This window comes from Ciconia boyciana, chromosome 18 (genome assembly GCF_034638445.1).
Source record: "Ciconia boyciana chromosome 18, ASM3463844v1, whole genome shotgun sequence".
Taxonomy (NCBI): Eukaryota; Metazoa; Chordata; class Aves; order Ciconiiformes; family Ciconiidae; genus Ciconia; species Ciconia boyciana.
The window spans coordinates 11536453-11553907 of NC_132951.1; the positions used below are offsets into that span (position 1 = coordinate 11536453).

A 17455-nucleotide genomic window follows, 5' to 3' on the forward strand; every position below is an offset into this window, starting at 1 on the left:
CCTTTACCCGGTTTCTCAGCCAAAACTGAATGTTTTGAGAACTAAGTTCTTGCAGAAACCCCCCCAGAGCTGCTCACTCCTCATTGCAGAAGACAAGTGGGAATGCGGGGGAAACTGTGGCTGACTCGTCTGACACACACAGCCGATGAGCTGCAGTCTCTCTCGTGAGCAAGCAGTTCCAGTTTAAATCAGTCCGTGTTTGCAGAGTTAGATCTGGGGGCTTTCACACCAGCTGGCTTTTTTCTTGCCTCTCTGTGCTGAAAGCTCAGTTTGTTTTTCACAAGAGGTGGGCAGACATGTGTGAGCAGTCCATGGAGAGAATATTTCCATCCTCTGGTGAAGCCTCCTGTTTGCCATTTGGCTTGCTTTCTTGTAGTCTAGGGGATTACTGTGCCTCATTTTACGTTTTTGCCAGAATTTGTTCTTGCTTGGGAAGGAGCAGAGCCAGCACTCAACTGATTTCTGGCATTCATCTTTCTTCTTGCTCCTCTCAGGAAAAAAAAATGCAGGAGAAGCTGGAATTTGAGCGGCGCCTGAACATGGGGCAAAGAGAACATGCTCTGCTTGTTCAGCAGATCAACAGTCAGAAGGATGAGATACTGCAGACAGTGAGAGAGGTAGGTCTCCTCTGGGCAGGCCCCGTACAAGACACTGCCTTTCCTAAACTGGCCACTTTCTCCTTGCTTTGGCCTAGGACCAGATGAGGCTGGAGGAGGGCCTGACAAAGCACCAGCGCTATTTGGAGGAGGAGCGCCTGAAGCTGCTGCAGCAGTTGAAGCAAGCGGAGCAAGGCATTGCCAGCCGTATCCAGAAGCTGCTAGAGGACAACCAGAGGTAGCGTCCCAGGGTGTCTTGCAGTGATCTCTGTCCCTCGGGGGCTCGTGTTATTTTGTCCTCTTCTGAGCAGTTCATTTTGCCCTTTCTGAGTGTTATGGAACTGATCAGGATTGATGTCTGGAGGTGGTGCCTTAGCTGCTGAACTGCCGAAGTCCTATTTAAAGGAACTGGAATTTGACACCTTAAAAAATTGTGTTTCACACATATGTGTGCTGTTGGAGTTTTGCAGTGCTGTGGAAAAAATTTGAACTCCTCATGAAAGGTGCATATTTGAAGTATTTGAAGGTACCCCTGCCTAGATCTGCTGGATCTCCTGCTGGGCTGGTGACCAACGCAGGGTTACCAGCCTGCTTAAAGCTGCTCTTCTGTGCATGAGAAGCAAAGTCGTTTTCTGCCCTGTGGGGGAGCAGGATGTCCTGCTCAGCTTGATCAAAACCTCTTGTTTTATCTTTTTTTAGGCAAAACCAAAGTTCAGACATTCTGAAATCCTTGGAGAATGAGAGGTGAGTCTCCTTGAAATAAGCTCTTCTAGAAAAGGGGCAAGAAGCTGGGAAAAGGACTGGGACCTTCCTTTCAGAGCCACCAGTCTGAATCCACCTTAAGTCAGGGGAGGTTCATCTCATACCTGCAGCTGGTTCTGGTCACTGTTGGAGGCAAGACACTGGACTAGATATGCCTGGTCTTACCCAGTCTGGCAAACCCAATGAGATGATGGTTTTACCTCTTTTTCATCTCTGAATGGTCCTAGCTAAGGAGTTTGGGAACAAAACCCTGTATTCCACTATCAAGGACCAACAGAAATCCTACATCTGTTGGGAAGCAAGGCATTTATGAAGATGGTCCAGTAATGTGTACAGGCTGGGAGGAATACATTGAAAGCAATGCTGCCATTCCATCAACGCTCTGAGCTAGCTTTGCCACCAGAAGTGGTTGTCCCCAGCTCTCCCCCACCTATATGCTGTCCCCTCCCTTCAGCCAACTGTTTGTGCTGTGGCACAGTAAACTGGATGGGGACACTGAGCTGGATGAAAATAATCCCTTTGTATGTCAGATAGTTTTCCAGCCACAGCAGTTCCTGATCGGCGTCGTGTGTGTTTGTGCTGGGACGAGGACAGGGGAAGTGGGAATGGAGGCCAGGCTGCTGCCTTCAGTGGCACTGCTCACTTAGGTCAGCTTTAAAATGCTCATCAAGTCTCAAGAGAAAGGAAAGCAAAAAAAGGGACTGGCACCGAGTTTGGCGAGAGTATGCATGTTGCATAGATGTTCTGTTTCGCAGAAAGATCAGCTTTCCGGTCTAAGAAGCAATTCTCCCCATGGTTTTGAGCAAAATTTATGTTGTCTCCCATAGACTTAGAGGTTCGTTACCAAGAAATCACTGAGACTTTTGTGTCTGATAAGCACATGGCTTTCCGGAGCAGGTGGCAGGGTGAATCTGCCCAACCTGTAGGCTCTGAGCTGGGTGAGTGGAGGAGAATTGAGATAGTGCTTGTTTGAAGGAGTGGCTGAATTGTTCTTGTTTGTTTGGCAGAATAAGGATGGAACAGCTGATGGCAATAACACAGGAGGAGACGGAGCATCTGCGCAGAAGGGAAGTGGCCTGTAAGTGCAGACAACTCTTTGGGGTAGTAAGGTGCAAGAAAGACCTGGTTCCTCTGGAGATGCACTGAATAGGTGACAACCAGATGGGGAGATGCTCTGTCACACACACATTCTTGCTGTGTTGCCTGGTGCAGTGGGGCAGAGCTGCAGGGGGTGCATTGCACGTGTACCACGGCTGATCCACCGCTTCTACCTTCAGCCAGTTCTTGAGGTGCATGCTGTGCTCCCTGTGTAGCTACAGCCTGTCACACAAGGAGTTTGTGAGACTGGATATAAGCACACAAAGTGCTTCATATTTCAGAGGTACCAAACAGATGTTAACTGATCAGGTTTATGAGGCAGGAGGCGTATGGTAAACAAGAATGGTGCTAGGGAGCCTTTTCTGCTCATGATGACCATGAACAGATCTGCTGGGGTTGCAAGGGAGATGGTAGGTGTGTTGTCACCCCAAGGATGCGTTACTCGCAGTGGGACGGGCAGAGCTGCAGCCCACCTGAGGGTCAGTAGGCACTGACTGGGCTCCTCTGAGTGCTGAAGAGATGCAAGCACGGGCAGAGTGGCGTTTGCTCTGCTAATTTCCCAATAGCTAGCTACAATTCTTGCAGCTGAATGGTCTGCTCTGGAACAAATGAAATGGAAAAAGCAAGGACAGGTTGGAAACGAGAGAGAAGGCACTGTTGATTGCGAGTGATTGTAGCAGCAGTGGTAGACAAGTGCCTGCTCTAGACACCCGCTTGAGACACAGACTGACAGCACTTCTGTCTCCTAGCTGCCATGCAACAAATGCTGGCTGAGAGCTACAAGAACAAGCTCATCCAAATGGCCTACGAGTCTCGTCGGCAAGACCTTGTCAACCAGGCCTGCTCCAGGTACAGTGGGAGATGTCTGGGGCTGGTGGTACTGTTGTAAAGTCCCTTTCTTTCCAGCAGTCCCCGGTGTAATTCCCGTGTATACACCCAGGAACTCCTGCAGCTGCTGGAATGCAGCAGGACAGCTGTGTAAGAGCAGGTGACAATGCGATTTAAAGAAACTGTCAAACGTGATTAAATGAGTCACCTTCTAACCACAAGAATATGCACATTAATCATACTTTGGATGAACTATCACTTTTTTATGCTATTATTTTACTTTATACATTCTTCTAAATGTGGAGGGTGAAATAAGACTGGTCTTCTTCCTGTTTTGTTATCCAGTTCAGTGTCAAACTCTAGCACAGAACTCCTTTCCTCACCTCCCAGGGTTGTCTCAAGGATACTATTTGTATATACATAGGACTTGGTGCATTACTATAGGTACAGAGTGCATTCTGGCCCCCTCTGTTTACAAGAAGGTGAGAAATTTTAATCTGGCAGCATCTGGCACTGAACAGAAACAACCTTGTGTGCCTGTGACCTGCGGGCAGGCTCGGTCCTGCCTGCAAGTGCAGGCAATGTATGGCCACATTGTCTGGGTCGCCTTCATCAGCACACTCTTTCCAGTGCAGAATGCCAACGTGCAAATTCATCACCTGAGCAGCTTGCTGGGGCAGCAGCAGCACCTGCTTGGACTTCAAGCTGTGCAGATGCAGGCAGCGGTGCTTCTGCTCTGGCTTGCTCTGTGGTGCAGGTTTGGTTTGGTTGTAGGGAAGGAGGCGTTAAATCTGTCAGCCTTCAGCTGTGCAGTGCCACGGCTCTTCACCCTTGTTCAGTAACAAATTTATCCATTCCTGGATTCCCTGTTGCCTGTTTCTCCTCTTATTTGCGTCAAGAGTCTCAGACCCAGCAGTAACTCCATGGCAAATCCATCTTCTTGCAGCCTAGCTGAGACGGATCAGAAGTTCCAGCAAATCCTGGCTTGGCAGCAGCTGGATCAGAACAAAGCTGTTAGTCAGATCTTGCAGGAGGTAGGCAAGGGAGCAAACTGCTTGCGGGGGGGATCAAGGGAAAGCAACTGCACGTGAAAGCAGGATCAAGAGTGGATCACAGGAGCAACGGTGGCTGGGCTGCATGCAAAAATGACTTTATTTAACACTACATGCTAAACTTTGAGAATCTCTGGTATTCTAACAAACTGACTTGGGTGGTTGAAAGAAAAATGTATTTATTTTTTAACTAGAGAGAAAATTTTCAGAAAAGACAGCAGCACGGACCATGGGAAGCAAAACTGGTCTGATGATTAATAGAGAGGATTTTGAGACAGAAGTCCTATCTTTTTGGCAGATTTCCTGGGTGATTTGGGGCAAGCTGCCTACAGGAAGCATTTTCAAAGCCTCTGCTCCTTTTGAATACCTCATTTTGAACCTGAGACCTCTGCAGCTCATTTTTCAGAAGTGCTGGGCAGCCATGCCCTGTCGCACAGCCTGAGTGCTCAGTGCTGCTGAAAATGAGAGGTGGGGTTCATACAGAGCATTCAAAATGTGTGTTTGAAGAACGTGAATATAACTTCTGTGTCTGTCTGTAAAGTGGGTTCTACCTTTTGGGACTGTGGGATCTAAGTCATGGTGTAATCAGGACACTGTTGCCCAGAGTAAGCACTGTTCAGGCGTTTGTGCATGAGTCACTGCAAGGTAACAGGGTTTCTTAGCCCAGTGGCAGCTGCATCACAACCTCACTAAGCAGCATTTTGCCTGTCCCTTAGATTGAGATGCAGAAAGCTGCCTTTGAAGCTCTCCAGGTGAAGAAGGATCTTATGCACAGGCAGATCAGGAACCAGGTGAGAGCAACAGAGGAAAGAGCAACCATCTACTCAGCTCATACTGCCATTCGATGAGACACTTCTGAGGAGGATCAAAGTGGTGTGAGCATAGAGCAGGGTCTGGAGGAAATGAAGAGCTCTTGTATTGCTAAGAGCTCTGTAACAAAGCGTTGGGCAGTGTCGGTTAAACTACGATCTCCCAGCTCCGTAGGAGGGAGTGTCAATGCAGATTTTAGATTCGTGGAAGTAGTGGAATTGCCATTGCTTCAATCATCCCGGCACTAATGTGGATGAAGTGCTGGAGAGTGGTCACTAGAGGACAGACCTGCATTGGCTCCGTGGGCGTGATCTGCAATTGCAACTACGATTTCCTTCAGGTTGTGTACTTAGCAGGCCTGCTTTTCCACATGAGTCCACTGCATCTCCATCCAGCACATCAGAACTGCACCTTGAGCCATAAGTTCACCTTTTCTTTCCCATTCTCAGCCTGCCTTTCTGAGCTCCATCCTGCAGAAGGTGCAATGCGATAGTTGGGGGGGAGAGCAAGAGCTGGTGGAGAAAGTAGCGGTGGTTGATGCACGAAGATGGGGAAGTAGCGGTGGTTGATGCACGAAGATGGGTGGCTGGTTTCTGACACAGTGCTCCAGAATCTCCCCTCTCCTGATTTGACACTAGCAGAAAAGTCACAGGTCAGGAGTTGGTGGATAAGCTTAAGAGCTTGGACATGTTGAGTCACTCAGTGACCAGTCTCTCCTAGAAGCCTATGGATTGTGCATGGACAATCCAGGAGATGAGTCTAACAACTCTCCATTGCTTGAGTTCATCAATAAGAGTCCTGCAGTTTGCTTGTACTTGCTCTGTAAACAAAGGGAGTTTGTTCTTTGATACCATGGCTGGACCTTTTACTGTTGAAATCCAGCCCACCCCACCAGCATCCTGCACAGGCAGTGAACGGGCAGAAGCCACGGGTACCGCCTGCTGCAGAGCCCCGGTGTCAGCAGGAATTTCGTGGTCGGTGGCACACGTTAAGCAGCGTGGCCTGGGGATGGTAGATGGCCTGGCAGATAGGTGAGCTGGGCTCTCATCTTGGCTTTGCTGTGGGATCTTGGGCAACTCACTTCACCTCTCTGTGTCTCAGTTGCCCCACCTGAAAGAGCACGTGTCGTTATGGGGTTTGCTGGAGCCTCTAGAAACCAGGACCCTGCCCCAGTTAAGCTGCAGTTTGAGCGGTGGTGCTAGGAGGACTTTGACAATCAGTTGCTGCCTTCCAGAGTGTCTGCAAAAGGTTTGGCTGAACAAACTGATTGCAATGTGCTTCCAGACTTGAACAGAAGGTGTTCAGAGTAGAGAGACAATTAGAGAGCGGGGGGAGACAGCTCCTCAGGCAAAAGATGAAGAGCGACCCTAAAAGCATGCATCACGGAAGGGCATTAGCAGGCTCCCCAAACTTCTGGGCGGCTCTGCAGTGCCGTCCCTCCTAGGGCAGCAGTTAGACCTCATTTTAAAAGAGCATAAATTAAAGTCATTTTAAATGTCAGTAAAAAATGTTTCATCTTCTGTTTAGATTAAATTAATAGAAACAGAGTTATTGCAGTTGACACAGCTGGAGTTAAAGAGGCAAGAACTGGACACAGAGACGCTGCAGGTATGTAGGGCTCTGGACTGCCCCACCACCCTCTCTCGGCTCTGGGATCGCAAAAGCTCCACTCGCTTCTTTTGCTCCTTGCAGTTTCCAGATGGTTTTATGCTTAGTCAGAAGGGTACTTACCCACAGGACACCACAAAACCCTCTTTGTCGTGGTAACGTGGGAACATTGCTGCTGCTCCTAAACATCTCGATGCCTTTTCAGGGGAGAGACAAACGAGCCGGCCCTGATAGCAACGGGCAGTTCCAGGTTTGCTGGGCGGGGAAGGATTTTATGATCCAGTTGTTGGCTGTCCCAGAAACACCTGCCTGCTGCGCATCGCATGGCTCCTTACACTGTTGTGTTGTGTTTTGGTTTTAAATACCTGCCAGTGACGGCTGTCAGCTCTCCCCCTTCATTTCTAAGCCTTGTCTCCCAGGCTGCTCTGCCCCACCATCCCACCATTCGATGGGCTGACTTCATCAGCAGTCACACATTGAGGAGTGTCAAGTTTGGCTTAAGCAGCTTGGCTTTAAATTTTGTTATTACGCCTTTGCATCAGTTGTTTTCTTGCGTGTGCTATTTGTCAGGTTAGGTCACCTGTTTAGTGAGCCCGGAATCAGTAGCAAACACCATGTACTTTCCAAGAGTAGTGCACCCAGCAGGTTGGTAAGTGCTGACTTAAGACAGGATTGCCTCTGAGCCCTGTGCTGGACACCTTGAAGTGTACCATTTGGGATACACTACCTTAGCTCACGCAGCTCCTCCCTGTAACGCTGCACTGTTGGAGGCCTGATGGTGGGGGACTGCCCAAAGTTCATGCGGGGAAGACCAAGGAACCCCAGGCAGATGTAGTTCGGATGACGCAGGACTTGGGCGATTCCTGTTAGGTGACCACAGGAGCTCCAGAGGAGCGCAGGAAACGAGGCTCTGCCCTAGTACCCGTCTGCAGCCCAGCAGGCAGCACGGTACGTTTGCAACTTCAGCACTGGACACTAGGAAACAAGGCATAAGCAGCTTCATCTCTCTGAGTACCCCTGGCCGTTTGACAGTCTGCAGCCCAAAGGTTCCCTGCTGTGATTGCCCCCCCCCAGCGCACAGGCAGTGCCCACAAAGTGCTTTGGCAGAAGCTTTTCTGCAGTCATGCTTGATACCTCCCGTGCAGCAGACAGTTGCTTCCCCCCCCAATATAGAGGTGCTTTAGTAATGGACTTGATAAATCACTGGAAAGCGGGAAGAACCAAAAGCGCAGTGAGAAAGGGAGGCGTTTGCACAGGTCTTTTGCAAGGTCAGTTTGGGAGAGAGCGATCCCAGTGGGGTGTCCGCAGCGCGGGTGGGCAGGAGAGCTCATCTCAGGGTTAGCTGAAGCTGCCTGGGTTTCTCGTCTGGAGAGCTCCCACGTGTCGTTAGTTGTCCTTCTGACCTCTGTGGAGGTCCTGACGCAGAAGAGCTTTCCTGCCTCCATCAGGGCAAAGCATCTCTCATCAGCTGATGGTGGGTTTTGCCTGTGAGAGGCAGGCGTTCCTGTCTCCTGCTTAAACAGAGGACCTTGTCCCTGCGTAGGGTCCACAGTTCTGTCAGCCCTTTAACAACATCCTGTCCCTTTGTCCGTGGACATCTGAAGTCCTTGTGGCCGATGACTACTGGCCTCTGCTCAGTTAATGATCCTCCCAGCAGGTATGAGCTAGCTGGGACTGACCCACGCAGAGATGCCACATGGTCTGACATTCCTGAGACAATTAACCTCTCCTCGTTTCCCAGCGGTGTGGCTGCAGCGATGACTTACCTTGCCTTGGTATCTGGCGGTGCTTGGGGTGAGACCCCAATGAAAGCAAGCTTCCCAAAGGCGTGGGGAGGTTGCTACCTTACCTGTCCCGCCTACCTGCAGGCTTCTAGACCTGGTTTCAGGTGGTCTTTGTCAGTTAAGGAGGGGGACGATGAACACTTGTAATGCCATTGACTGAGCTTCTGATGGAGTGATGAAGATCTGCTGCAGGCCAGCGCGGTCTGGGGCTGCCCGGGGTGTGCTGGGGGTTGGCACCACCGGCTAACGGTCAGTGCAGGACCGAAAGAAATGGGTGCAGCTTGAGTTTGCCATGCCAGCTGCTAGGAGAGGATTCAGGCTGCCTGCTCAGCCGGGCTGAGGGCCTGTGGAGCACAGGGCTTCCACGTCTGCTGTGACTGTTTTGGGTATGGTAAGTGCTTTGCTGGAAATCAGGGGAGGGTGATTGCTTGCAGCTGTATGGTGCGGAGATGTGGGTGCCAGAGTCCTTCTGTTGCAGGGGGTGATCACAGAGCAACGCCAAGCACTCGGCTACCTGCTGCAGCAGCTGCTCAAAGAAAAGAAGCAAAGGGAAGAAGAACTGCGACAAATACTGGTAACGAAGGCCCCTAATTAGGTGCTGTGGATGAGGAAGCACATGGGCTGGCTGCAGGGAGAGAGTCCATGGGCCAGTGTGGGAATAAAGGGGAGCAGAGGAGGGCTCTGGGGGTTGTGTCCAGATCCAGAGACTAATTTAACTTCGGAAAGGGCTCATGCAAGCTCTCGGGGGCACAGTTAGTGCCACTCCCTGGTGCAGTATGAGGCACCATCATCATCATCAATCTCCCGCATCAGGAAGGGGAGTTGTAGGGGGTGAGGAGCACAATCCCACAAGGGTCCTGCATGTGGTCTTGTAATCCTGAAGACCTCCAGACTCTCCTGAGCTTCAGGAGACCAGGCTCCAGTGTCTGGGGCAAAGTGAGTGGAGGGGATGCACAACCCTGGACTGGCTGTGGGGGGTCAAAGTGAGACCGGTCTGCAGAAGGCCAGAAATGCCCGTCTTACCATAGCTGTGCCCATCACAGTGCTCTGAACTGGCCCTGCACGGCCCAGGCTGTTGGTTTCCCCTCCTACACGTCCAACTCAAGCTTCCCTAAATACCACTTGCAACGTTACCTCGGGCTGTTGAATTAATGAGTTTGTTTTTCAGATGGAAATGGAGGCAAAGAGCGAAACCAAACAGGAGAACTACTGGCTGATCCAGTACCAGCGCCTGCTGAACCAGAAGCCCCTCTCCTTGAAACTCCAGGTCGCTGCTGCAGTTAATGCAGTTAATCACAGTAGCTGTGCTCTTCTCTGCAGAGCACGGGGTGGGGGGCGAAGGCAGCCTTGCCTGGACCCACAGGTTCAGCTAAGGCAGGGAGCAGGGCACAGACCCCTCGCACAGGCTGACAAGCCAGGGAGACCCCGGGCCACCCTGCTTTTAGCCACTGTGCTCTGAGCGGGGCTGCCCAGCAGCCCTCTCTCATTCCTGTACGTTGGAGGTTATGGGGCTGCCCAGGTCTGTAAGGAGCTGGTACCTCAGCTGTCTCCCAGCTGGAGCTGCCATCCCACCATCAAACTGCTTGCCAGGAGCAGAGGACTCTGAGCACCTTCCAGGCAGGGCTTTTTGTTCCAGCTAAACCCCCAAACAGCTCCGCTTGGCTCCCCAACTTCCCCTGCAAATCCATTTGAATGCAGCAACTCCTGTCCATTCCTGCCCTAACGTATTGAGCCGGGGACTTTGTGCTGTTAAAATACCTGTGGGGGTGGCCACAAAGGGATGGAGCTGAGCTCTGCCCGTGCTGCATATCGGCTCGAGTTTGCAAAGCAGGTGCTGTTGCAGGCATCGGCTGCCAAAACAGTTGTTTCATTCTTCGCAAAACACAGCATTTTGAATTGTGCTCATAAAATGCCTAGGGCCAAAGCTCCTCCGGCTGTTGGGCTTTCAAATTTCAGTGTCTTCAGGGATGCAAAATGCTTCAAGCAGGGCAGAGGGCAGGAATGAGCAGAGTGCCTGGCTGCGCTGCCAGCCTTGCTGCTGCCTGTCCCCGTGCTTCTTTTCGAGAGCGAAGTCTGGGAGCTCACCTTGTGTTTTGCAGGAGGAGGGCTTGGAGCGGCAGCTGGTGAACCTTTTAATTGAGCTGTCTGCTGAACAGTACGTGCCAGTCTTTGCACACCATCGAATATCCTTGCAAGTGCTCAGCACCATGACCGCCAGTGACCTGGAAAAGGTACGAGACAGCAGATACACAGCACAGGACGAGACCGACTCTGTGCTGGGACTGAACCTGCCCGTGCTCTGAGCCCAGCCGTGCTCATGGCTCTGCCCATGGTCTGGCAGCAGGGAGTGTTGGTGCTCCTGGTGTGTCACCTCCCAGCAGGGAGAGGTGCCAGTGCTGCTCTGTGCCCCGTCCGAGTAGGCGAGAGCTCTCCCAGAACACTTGCAGGGTGAGCTGTAGCTTGGCTCTGTCTTTCGACATCCCTCAGATGCCCTTTGTAGCAGAAATGGCACCGGGGGAGTTCCCTTATCTGGCTTTGACACCTGGCAGAGGTGCTTCCCTTGGCATGGCTGGGTCTTGCCAGCAAAGCCCAAGAGTTCACAGTGTCCCCTTGGGGACATGTGTCTCCTCCTTTCCCCTCCGAGAGCTAACAGCCCCCCTTTTGCACTGCAGATCGGCGTGACGGAGGCTGGCCTGCAGCGTGCCATCCTCAAGAGAGCTCAGGAGATCCTGGCTGTGGCCAAGACGATCCCAGGTACCACCAGTTCTTTTCCACCGAGTCTTTGACACTCGCAGCAGGTACCTGAGCCTTGAACGGGGAGGTCTGCGGGGCCAGATGCCTCCCTTTGGGGAGCGGAGCCGTGGAAGGCTGGTGTGTGAGTAGGAGAGGCAGGGACCGCTGGCAGAGCTCGGGCTGCGCTGTCAAACCAGTCCCGACGACTTGCTTATTTATCGGAGCCCTGAGCTCCCATCTGCTTGCAGCCATCCCCATGTGTGCTGGGTGGGTGGGAGACGGGCAGCTCTCCTCGTGCTCAGACCTCCTGCTTGTGGTTGCAGAGCTGCTGAGGACGGTGGATGCCGAGGTCCCTGCAGCCCCAGAACCCAGCGCTCCCTTCGAGGAGCCTCCGAGCCCTGTGGTCCCAACGGCTCCGCCGCTGCAGTGGGACGAGAAGAAGTCAGAGTGCGTTGTCTGCATGGAGCAGGAGGTGAGACCCCAGCACACGCGTGGTGCTGGAGCAGGAGGAGGTGGAGTGAGGGCAGCATCCAGCACATCCCCCCATATCTGCGTCCCCAGCCTGGCCCTGGGCAATGCCTGGATGCTCATCCCTGCGGCTCCCAGGCGCAGCCTGGCTTAGGCATTGCCGTGGGGATGGGGGCAGGGCACGGGGGCTGAGCTCCTGTGCCGCACAGCAGCTGTGGGAAGAGTTCACGGGGCCGCTCGGTCCAGCCCTGGCCCGTGTCCTTCCCTCGGGCCCATTGCACTCATGCTCTCTGCGTGGCCCAGCCCTTGTGCGCACACAGCACGGGGCCGTGCCCGGGGATGGAGATCAGGGTGCGGGGCTCTGCCTCCCATGCTGTGACACCCTGGGTGATCCCCGTCTCCTCCAGCCCCATTTCCTCCTGCGCTGGAGTACGGCGGTGCTGTGATAGTGTTACGGGACAGCAACAGTCTCTGTGTCCTCTCCTCTGTCTCTTCCCCAGACCCAGATGATCTTCCTGCCCTGCGGCCATGTCTGCTGCTGCCAGACCTGCTGCGAGCGGCTGCACATTTGCCCCCTGTGCCGCAAGGACATCACACAGCGCATCCGCATCTTCCACAGCGGCTAGGCAGGGCGGAGAAAGGCGAGGCTGCCCGGCACCGCCTCCGTCACCCCTTCCTGGGGCAATGACCCCCTTCTACTCCATGTCGGTATTAAACAGACACTTGCACAGCATGGCCAGCGCTGCCCTCCCCGTGCACAGCCCCGGGCTGGCTGCTGGCTGCACCCGGCAGTCTCGGCACCCTCCATGTTCCCTGATGGCTTCTCAGCCTCTGCCTTGGGTTCCCATCTGTGTCCCCTCCTCCTGCCTGCCCGCCCAGCGTCCTCTTGCCTGGGAGCACTGGGTGATGGAGCTGGGTGCACCTGTGGCCCCTCCTCTCTGGCTAATGTATTTGCCTTCGGAAATGCCCCTCGCTCAGCAGGGACACAGTTAGTGCCGTCTCTGAAGCCACTGTGACCTTGCAGCTCCTCTGCTGTAGCCAGGGCACTGCCGTGCTCCTGCATCGAGTGCTGTTGCCCAGAGGCCGGTGAATCTGCCGTGGGAGGACTCAGCCGGGGGTGCGCGATGCTCTGGGGTGCTGACAGTGCCTCGCACCTACGTCATGCCAAAGGTCTGGGGCTTCTGCTCTGGCGACCCGCGGGAGCGTGTCTGGGGCACTGGTGGGCTGCAGCCACGGGCAGCGGATGCCAGGGCAGAGCGAGGAGCTCTGGGCGACAGCGGACCCCTAATTCGTCCTCCTGTTGTAGGGGAGAGCCTGCAGCGGCCCCAGATGCAGGACTGGAGGGACCCGCTCTGGCCAGAGGAGCCCAGTGGGATCCCTCATCCAAAGAACACGCGTGCAGAAAGTGTTGCTGCCACCCAACAGCCAGCACGAGTCCAGCAGCGCGCGGGTGGGCTGGGGCTGGGGCTGTGCGCGGCGCAGCTCCGCATGGCCCCTGTGCGTTGGTGTGCGGGTAGTTCTCCATTGTCATTAATAAGTAAAGATCCCAGTCAGTCTTTTGTCTCTTGACCTTGAAGTATAAAATGCAGAGATAAGCCCGGTCCCACCACAGCCCTTCCCCCGGGAGAAGCTATTAAAAAGCAGCTGGTTTCTGCTGGGGGTTGGTTGCTGCCTTTTTCCTTCTGGCAGGGCGCGGAGGCTTGAGAGCCGGGGGCTGTGGAGCAGTGGCAGAGCCGCCACGTGCCCGGCTGTCCCAGTGTCACCTCCTCCTCTCCCACGTCACACCGGGAACAATTTGAGGATCTTGGACTTCCCTGAGGGTGTTGCTCGCTGCAGAGCAGCCCTGGGGACTTGCAGGCAGGGGCAGACCTTGGACGCTCTGCTGGGGTCACCTCACATGTTCTACGCCCGTGCAGAGTGTCCCTGCGGGGCACATGTGCGGCCCCATGGAGGTGGCCGGTGGCCGGTGCCCAGCGCCGTGTGCCACCAGAAACCCCACGGGATGTGCTGCAGTGCAGAGCCGGGCCAGGTCTGCGTGGCCAAGGCTGAGCCCTTTGGGGACAGCCCCGGGGACATTTCCCCTCTGCAGCCTCTGCGTTCATGTTGAGCTGCTGCAGCACGTAGGAACCGGCAGGTCCCATCCAGGGCCTTGCTGGGTGCTTGGGTGGGGACCTGGCAAGGGGGGACCCACAGGAGCAGCTGGCAGCTGGGGTACAGCAAGGGGAGTCCTGGCAGGGACGCCTGAATGAAGGCAGGGAGGCTCTCGGAGGGTCTCACCCGCCCGCACCCCTCCCCTCGCCCAGCCGGGGCGCAGGCAGCGGAGGTGCTCGGCATTCCGCGGGATCAGGGAGGAGGAAGGAGCCGGATGCCGACCTGCCAGGGGATGAAGCGCGGTGGGTCAGCAGCGAGGGTGGCAGGTCCCAGACATCCTCTCCAGAGCTCCAGCCCCACAGGGAGCCTCTCCCACACCCCACTCCCCCAGGGCAGCCAGGGACCACGCTGGGATCCCCACATACCCGGCGGGAGAGGGAGGAGAGACACCCGGGTTCTGCCTGCTGCCCCAAGACCTGCCCAGCAGCAGTGACGCTGCAAACTGCCCCCTCCCTCCCGTCCTGTCCCATCCCATCCCCATCCCATCCTCATTCCCATCCCGTCCCATCCCCATCCCGTCCCATCCCCATTCCCGTCCCATCCTCATTCCCATCCCGTCCCATTCCCATCCCATCCCGTCCCGTCCCGCCGGCCCCAGCGTGCCAGCAGTCAGCGATTGCCGATTGCCTTCGTGCCCCTGGGCCGTGCTGGGGGGTGGTAATGAGTGACAGGAGGTCAGGGCAAGGTCTGCTGCTTGCCCGTAAATAAGTGCTAGCTTTTCCCGGAGCGTCGGCAGAGCCGGGCTGCCCCTCGTCCCCAGGGCCACCGCAGCCCCACGTAGCTGCAGGGCCAACCCCGCTCAGCCATGTATGGGGACACCACGACAGCTGGCGCTTGGGGACTGCCACCTTGTCCCCACCAAGCGATGCCCTGTGTCGCCCTGGGCCGTGCTCAGGTGTTTTCAGTGATTGGGGAGAAAAATAAAAAAGAAATTAAAAAAAAAAGCATCCCTGCCCTTCGCCCACATCCAACCTCAAGCTGTGCAGGGGCTGCAGCCGCTCTTTGCTCAGTGCAACCATCTCGGGGTTCAGGTCGGCCTGGCACGCAGGCACGTGGTGATGGCCGATGGCACATCCCTGCCTGCCAGGCCGGCCTGAACCCCGAGATGGTTGCACTGGTCGCTGGCCAGGGCCATCCCCTGTGCCGGGTGACAAATATGCCTCAGGTTTGGTGTGAATATAATGGATTTGTAAAGGGAAATGGGAAAAAAAAAAAAAGCAGCAGGTTTTTTTGGGGCAGCACCTTTCCTAGGGCAGCGGAGGAGGAGCGTGCCGGTCCAGTGCCTGCCAAGCACCCCAGGGCTGGACTGAAGTTCAGCAGGGGGTGGCCACCCTTGCCCCCCCACAGCTCCCAGAGCACGGCCATCGCCTGCCTCCCGTCTTCAAAAGCTGCGGCAGCCAGGCTGTGCTCCCCCGCAGTGCCATGGCAGTGGGGCCAGAGACCAGCGGGGAGTGCGGGATCTGCTACGAGGCGTATTGGGGTGCTGGGGGCGGCCGAGCACCCCAGCAGCTGTCCTGCCGCCATTCCCTCTGCCTGAGCTGCCTGCGCAAGCTGGTGTGCCGCGCCGCCGCCATCGCCTTCGTCAGCTGCCCCTTCTGCAGGATGGTGACGCTGGTGCCTGAGCTGGCTCCGGGTGGTCCCAGGGCGACGCCGGGCTCCGGGACTCCGCGCGGGGTGGAGGAGGAGGAAGAGGAAGGCAGCGGTGCCTCCCCAGCTGCTCGCCAAGCCTCAGCATGCTCCGTGACCATGGAGGTGGCGTGCGCGGCTCACGCCCCCATCTTCACGGTGAGCAGCATGGTCTCCCCCTGGGGCCTCCGCCGCAGCTCCGAGGCACCGGGCGCCTTTGTGCTGGGGCTGCCGGGGCGGGGGCTGCTGCTGGACACGCAGCCCCCGCTCGCCTCCATGGAGAACCTGCGCCTCGGCTTCGCTGCTGGCATCCTCGTCCTCATCGTCTGCACCTTCTTCCTGCTCGTCTTCCTCAAGTAGGTCTGGATGGGGGAGAGGGGCTCCTGTCCCGCACCGCAGCCCCCCGCCGCCTCCCCTGGGACAGCCAGGATGGACCCAGCGGTGGGTCAGGGACTTCTCAGGCCACGGACAGCTCGGCCCCAGCAAGGTGGGCAGGGAGAGGGCTGAGGGCTCAGCACCTCCCAGCATCCAGCCCGGGCACGTGGGGGCCGCAGGACACTTGGCTGCCCCACACACAAGCCCCGGGGCATCAGGCTCCTTAAAAATTAACTTATTGCAGAGCTTTCCTTCACCCCCCAGGGTCTGGCTGCGCTCACGCTGTGTTTATAAATATTCCTGGCACTTCCGGACCCCACAGTGGCAGCTCAGCAGGAGTCGCAGCGTGGGGCCGCACACTTTTCCCACTGTTGCAATCCCAAAGGCTGGAAAATTCCCTGTCTGCGCTTTAGTCCACCTCCTCAGGGAGCGAGGACGGGGTGAAAGGGGATGGGAAGGGTCCCACGTTGCTCTTCTGTGGGTGAAACTGTTCGAAAGCAATTAAAAAAGCCCTTTCGCCTTGAAAAGAGAGCCTGGTGTGGCGCACGCAGAGGGACCTGGCAGCTGGGGAAGGGCACTGCCCGCAGAGACATGCGATATTAAAGACACCTTGGCCCAGCACCGCCTCCAGTTGTTTTTCTGTGTACCCAAGGCAGGGAGAGCTTTGCAAGAAAGCAACGCATCACCTTTGCTCTCAGCAAGCAGCACGGGATGGGTGTGAGAGCCTGGGCCCGGGCACAGGGGAGGGGGTCCTCACCTTCCTCCAGCCCCTGGGGGAAGGGGGTATTGAGTCCCATCTCCACCCAGCAACACCCTCTCGGGCCCATCCTCAGCAAGGTCCCTCCCTCCACGGTACACCCACCTCCTGGCCCCAGGGAGCACCCAGAAGCAGGAACAGCCCCTTGGCAGTCCCCCACGGCGGTATCAGCCCCTCCTCAGGACGGGGCAAGTCCATCCCCCCAGGGAGCCCAGAGCTTTCTCACGTTCACCCTTCCTGCACCCAAGGCAGGCGTGCACATGGGCACAGAGGACAAACATGGCTTATTTTAGGTCCTAAGACCGAGCCAGAAAAAAACTGGGAGCTACCAGCTTAGGCAGAGGGAGATGCCAATGTTGGGAAGTGGTTGTGGTACCTGCTGTGCCTACTTTTCAGAGGGACGAGTTTCAAACCTCCACTCCTGCACCCCAATCCACACCCAGAGCAAACAGGCACAGCTATGGGCTAGGACACCTGCCGAGCAGGCACCCTCCTGCATCCATGCAGGCAGCTTCGGAGAGACCAGGCTGCTGCAGAGCCTTGCGAGATGCCCGAGGCCCCTCTGCCCTAAAGCCTGACAGAAAACCAGGTGAGTGATCCCTGCGTGCACCACGATTATCTTTTGTACTTCAGCTTCTTATACCACCACACTGCAAGGTGACAGCCTCACAGGAGCTGCAGGCACAACACAAAAGGACTGTCTCTCCTGGCCCCAGAAAGGGGTTTAACAGCAAGAATCCTCCCAGAAGAGTTTCTACATCAAATTAGTCCTGATTTGAGGCAGAGCTAAGTCAGTTTTCAAGTGCA

General features: G+C 55.7%; 1 protein-coding gene across 5 annotated transcripts in view; it reads left to right on the forward strand.

The window, feature by feature from the left end:
* LRSAM1 (leucine rich repeat and sterile alpha motif containing 1) overlaps positions 1-13288 on the forward strand; it is a 28126-nt gene extending 14838 nt beyond the window's left edge. For all 5 annotated transcript variants that reach the window (XM_072882932.1, XM_072882931.1, XM_072882929.1 and 2 more), the window contains 14 exons: positions 495-617; positions 695-834; positions 1296-1340; positions 2366-2436; positions 3206-3305; positions 4231-4318; positions 5053-5127; positions 6674-6754; positions 9017-9112; positions 9707-9805; positions 10638-10769; positions 11211-11292; positions 11595-11743; positions 12240-13288. In XM_072882932.1, the coding sequence (XP_072739033.1) occupies positions 495-617; positions 695-834; positions 1296-1340; positions 2366-2436; positions 3206-3305; positions 4231-4318; positions 5053-5127; positions 6674-6754; positions 9017-9112; positions 9707-9805; positions 10638-10769; positions 11211-11292; positions 11595-11743; positions 12240-12365 (1407 nt within the window). In that variant the 3' untranslated portion in view covers positions 12366-13288. The remainder of the gene's footprint in view (positions 1-494; positions 618-694; positions 835-1295; positions 1341-2365; positions 2437-3205; positions 3306-4230; positions 4319-5052; positions 5128-6673; positions 6755-9016; positions 9113-9706; positions 9806-10637; positions 10770-11210; positions 11293-11594; positions 11744-12239) is intronic.
* Positions 13289-17455: the final 4167 nt, after the last annotated feature.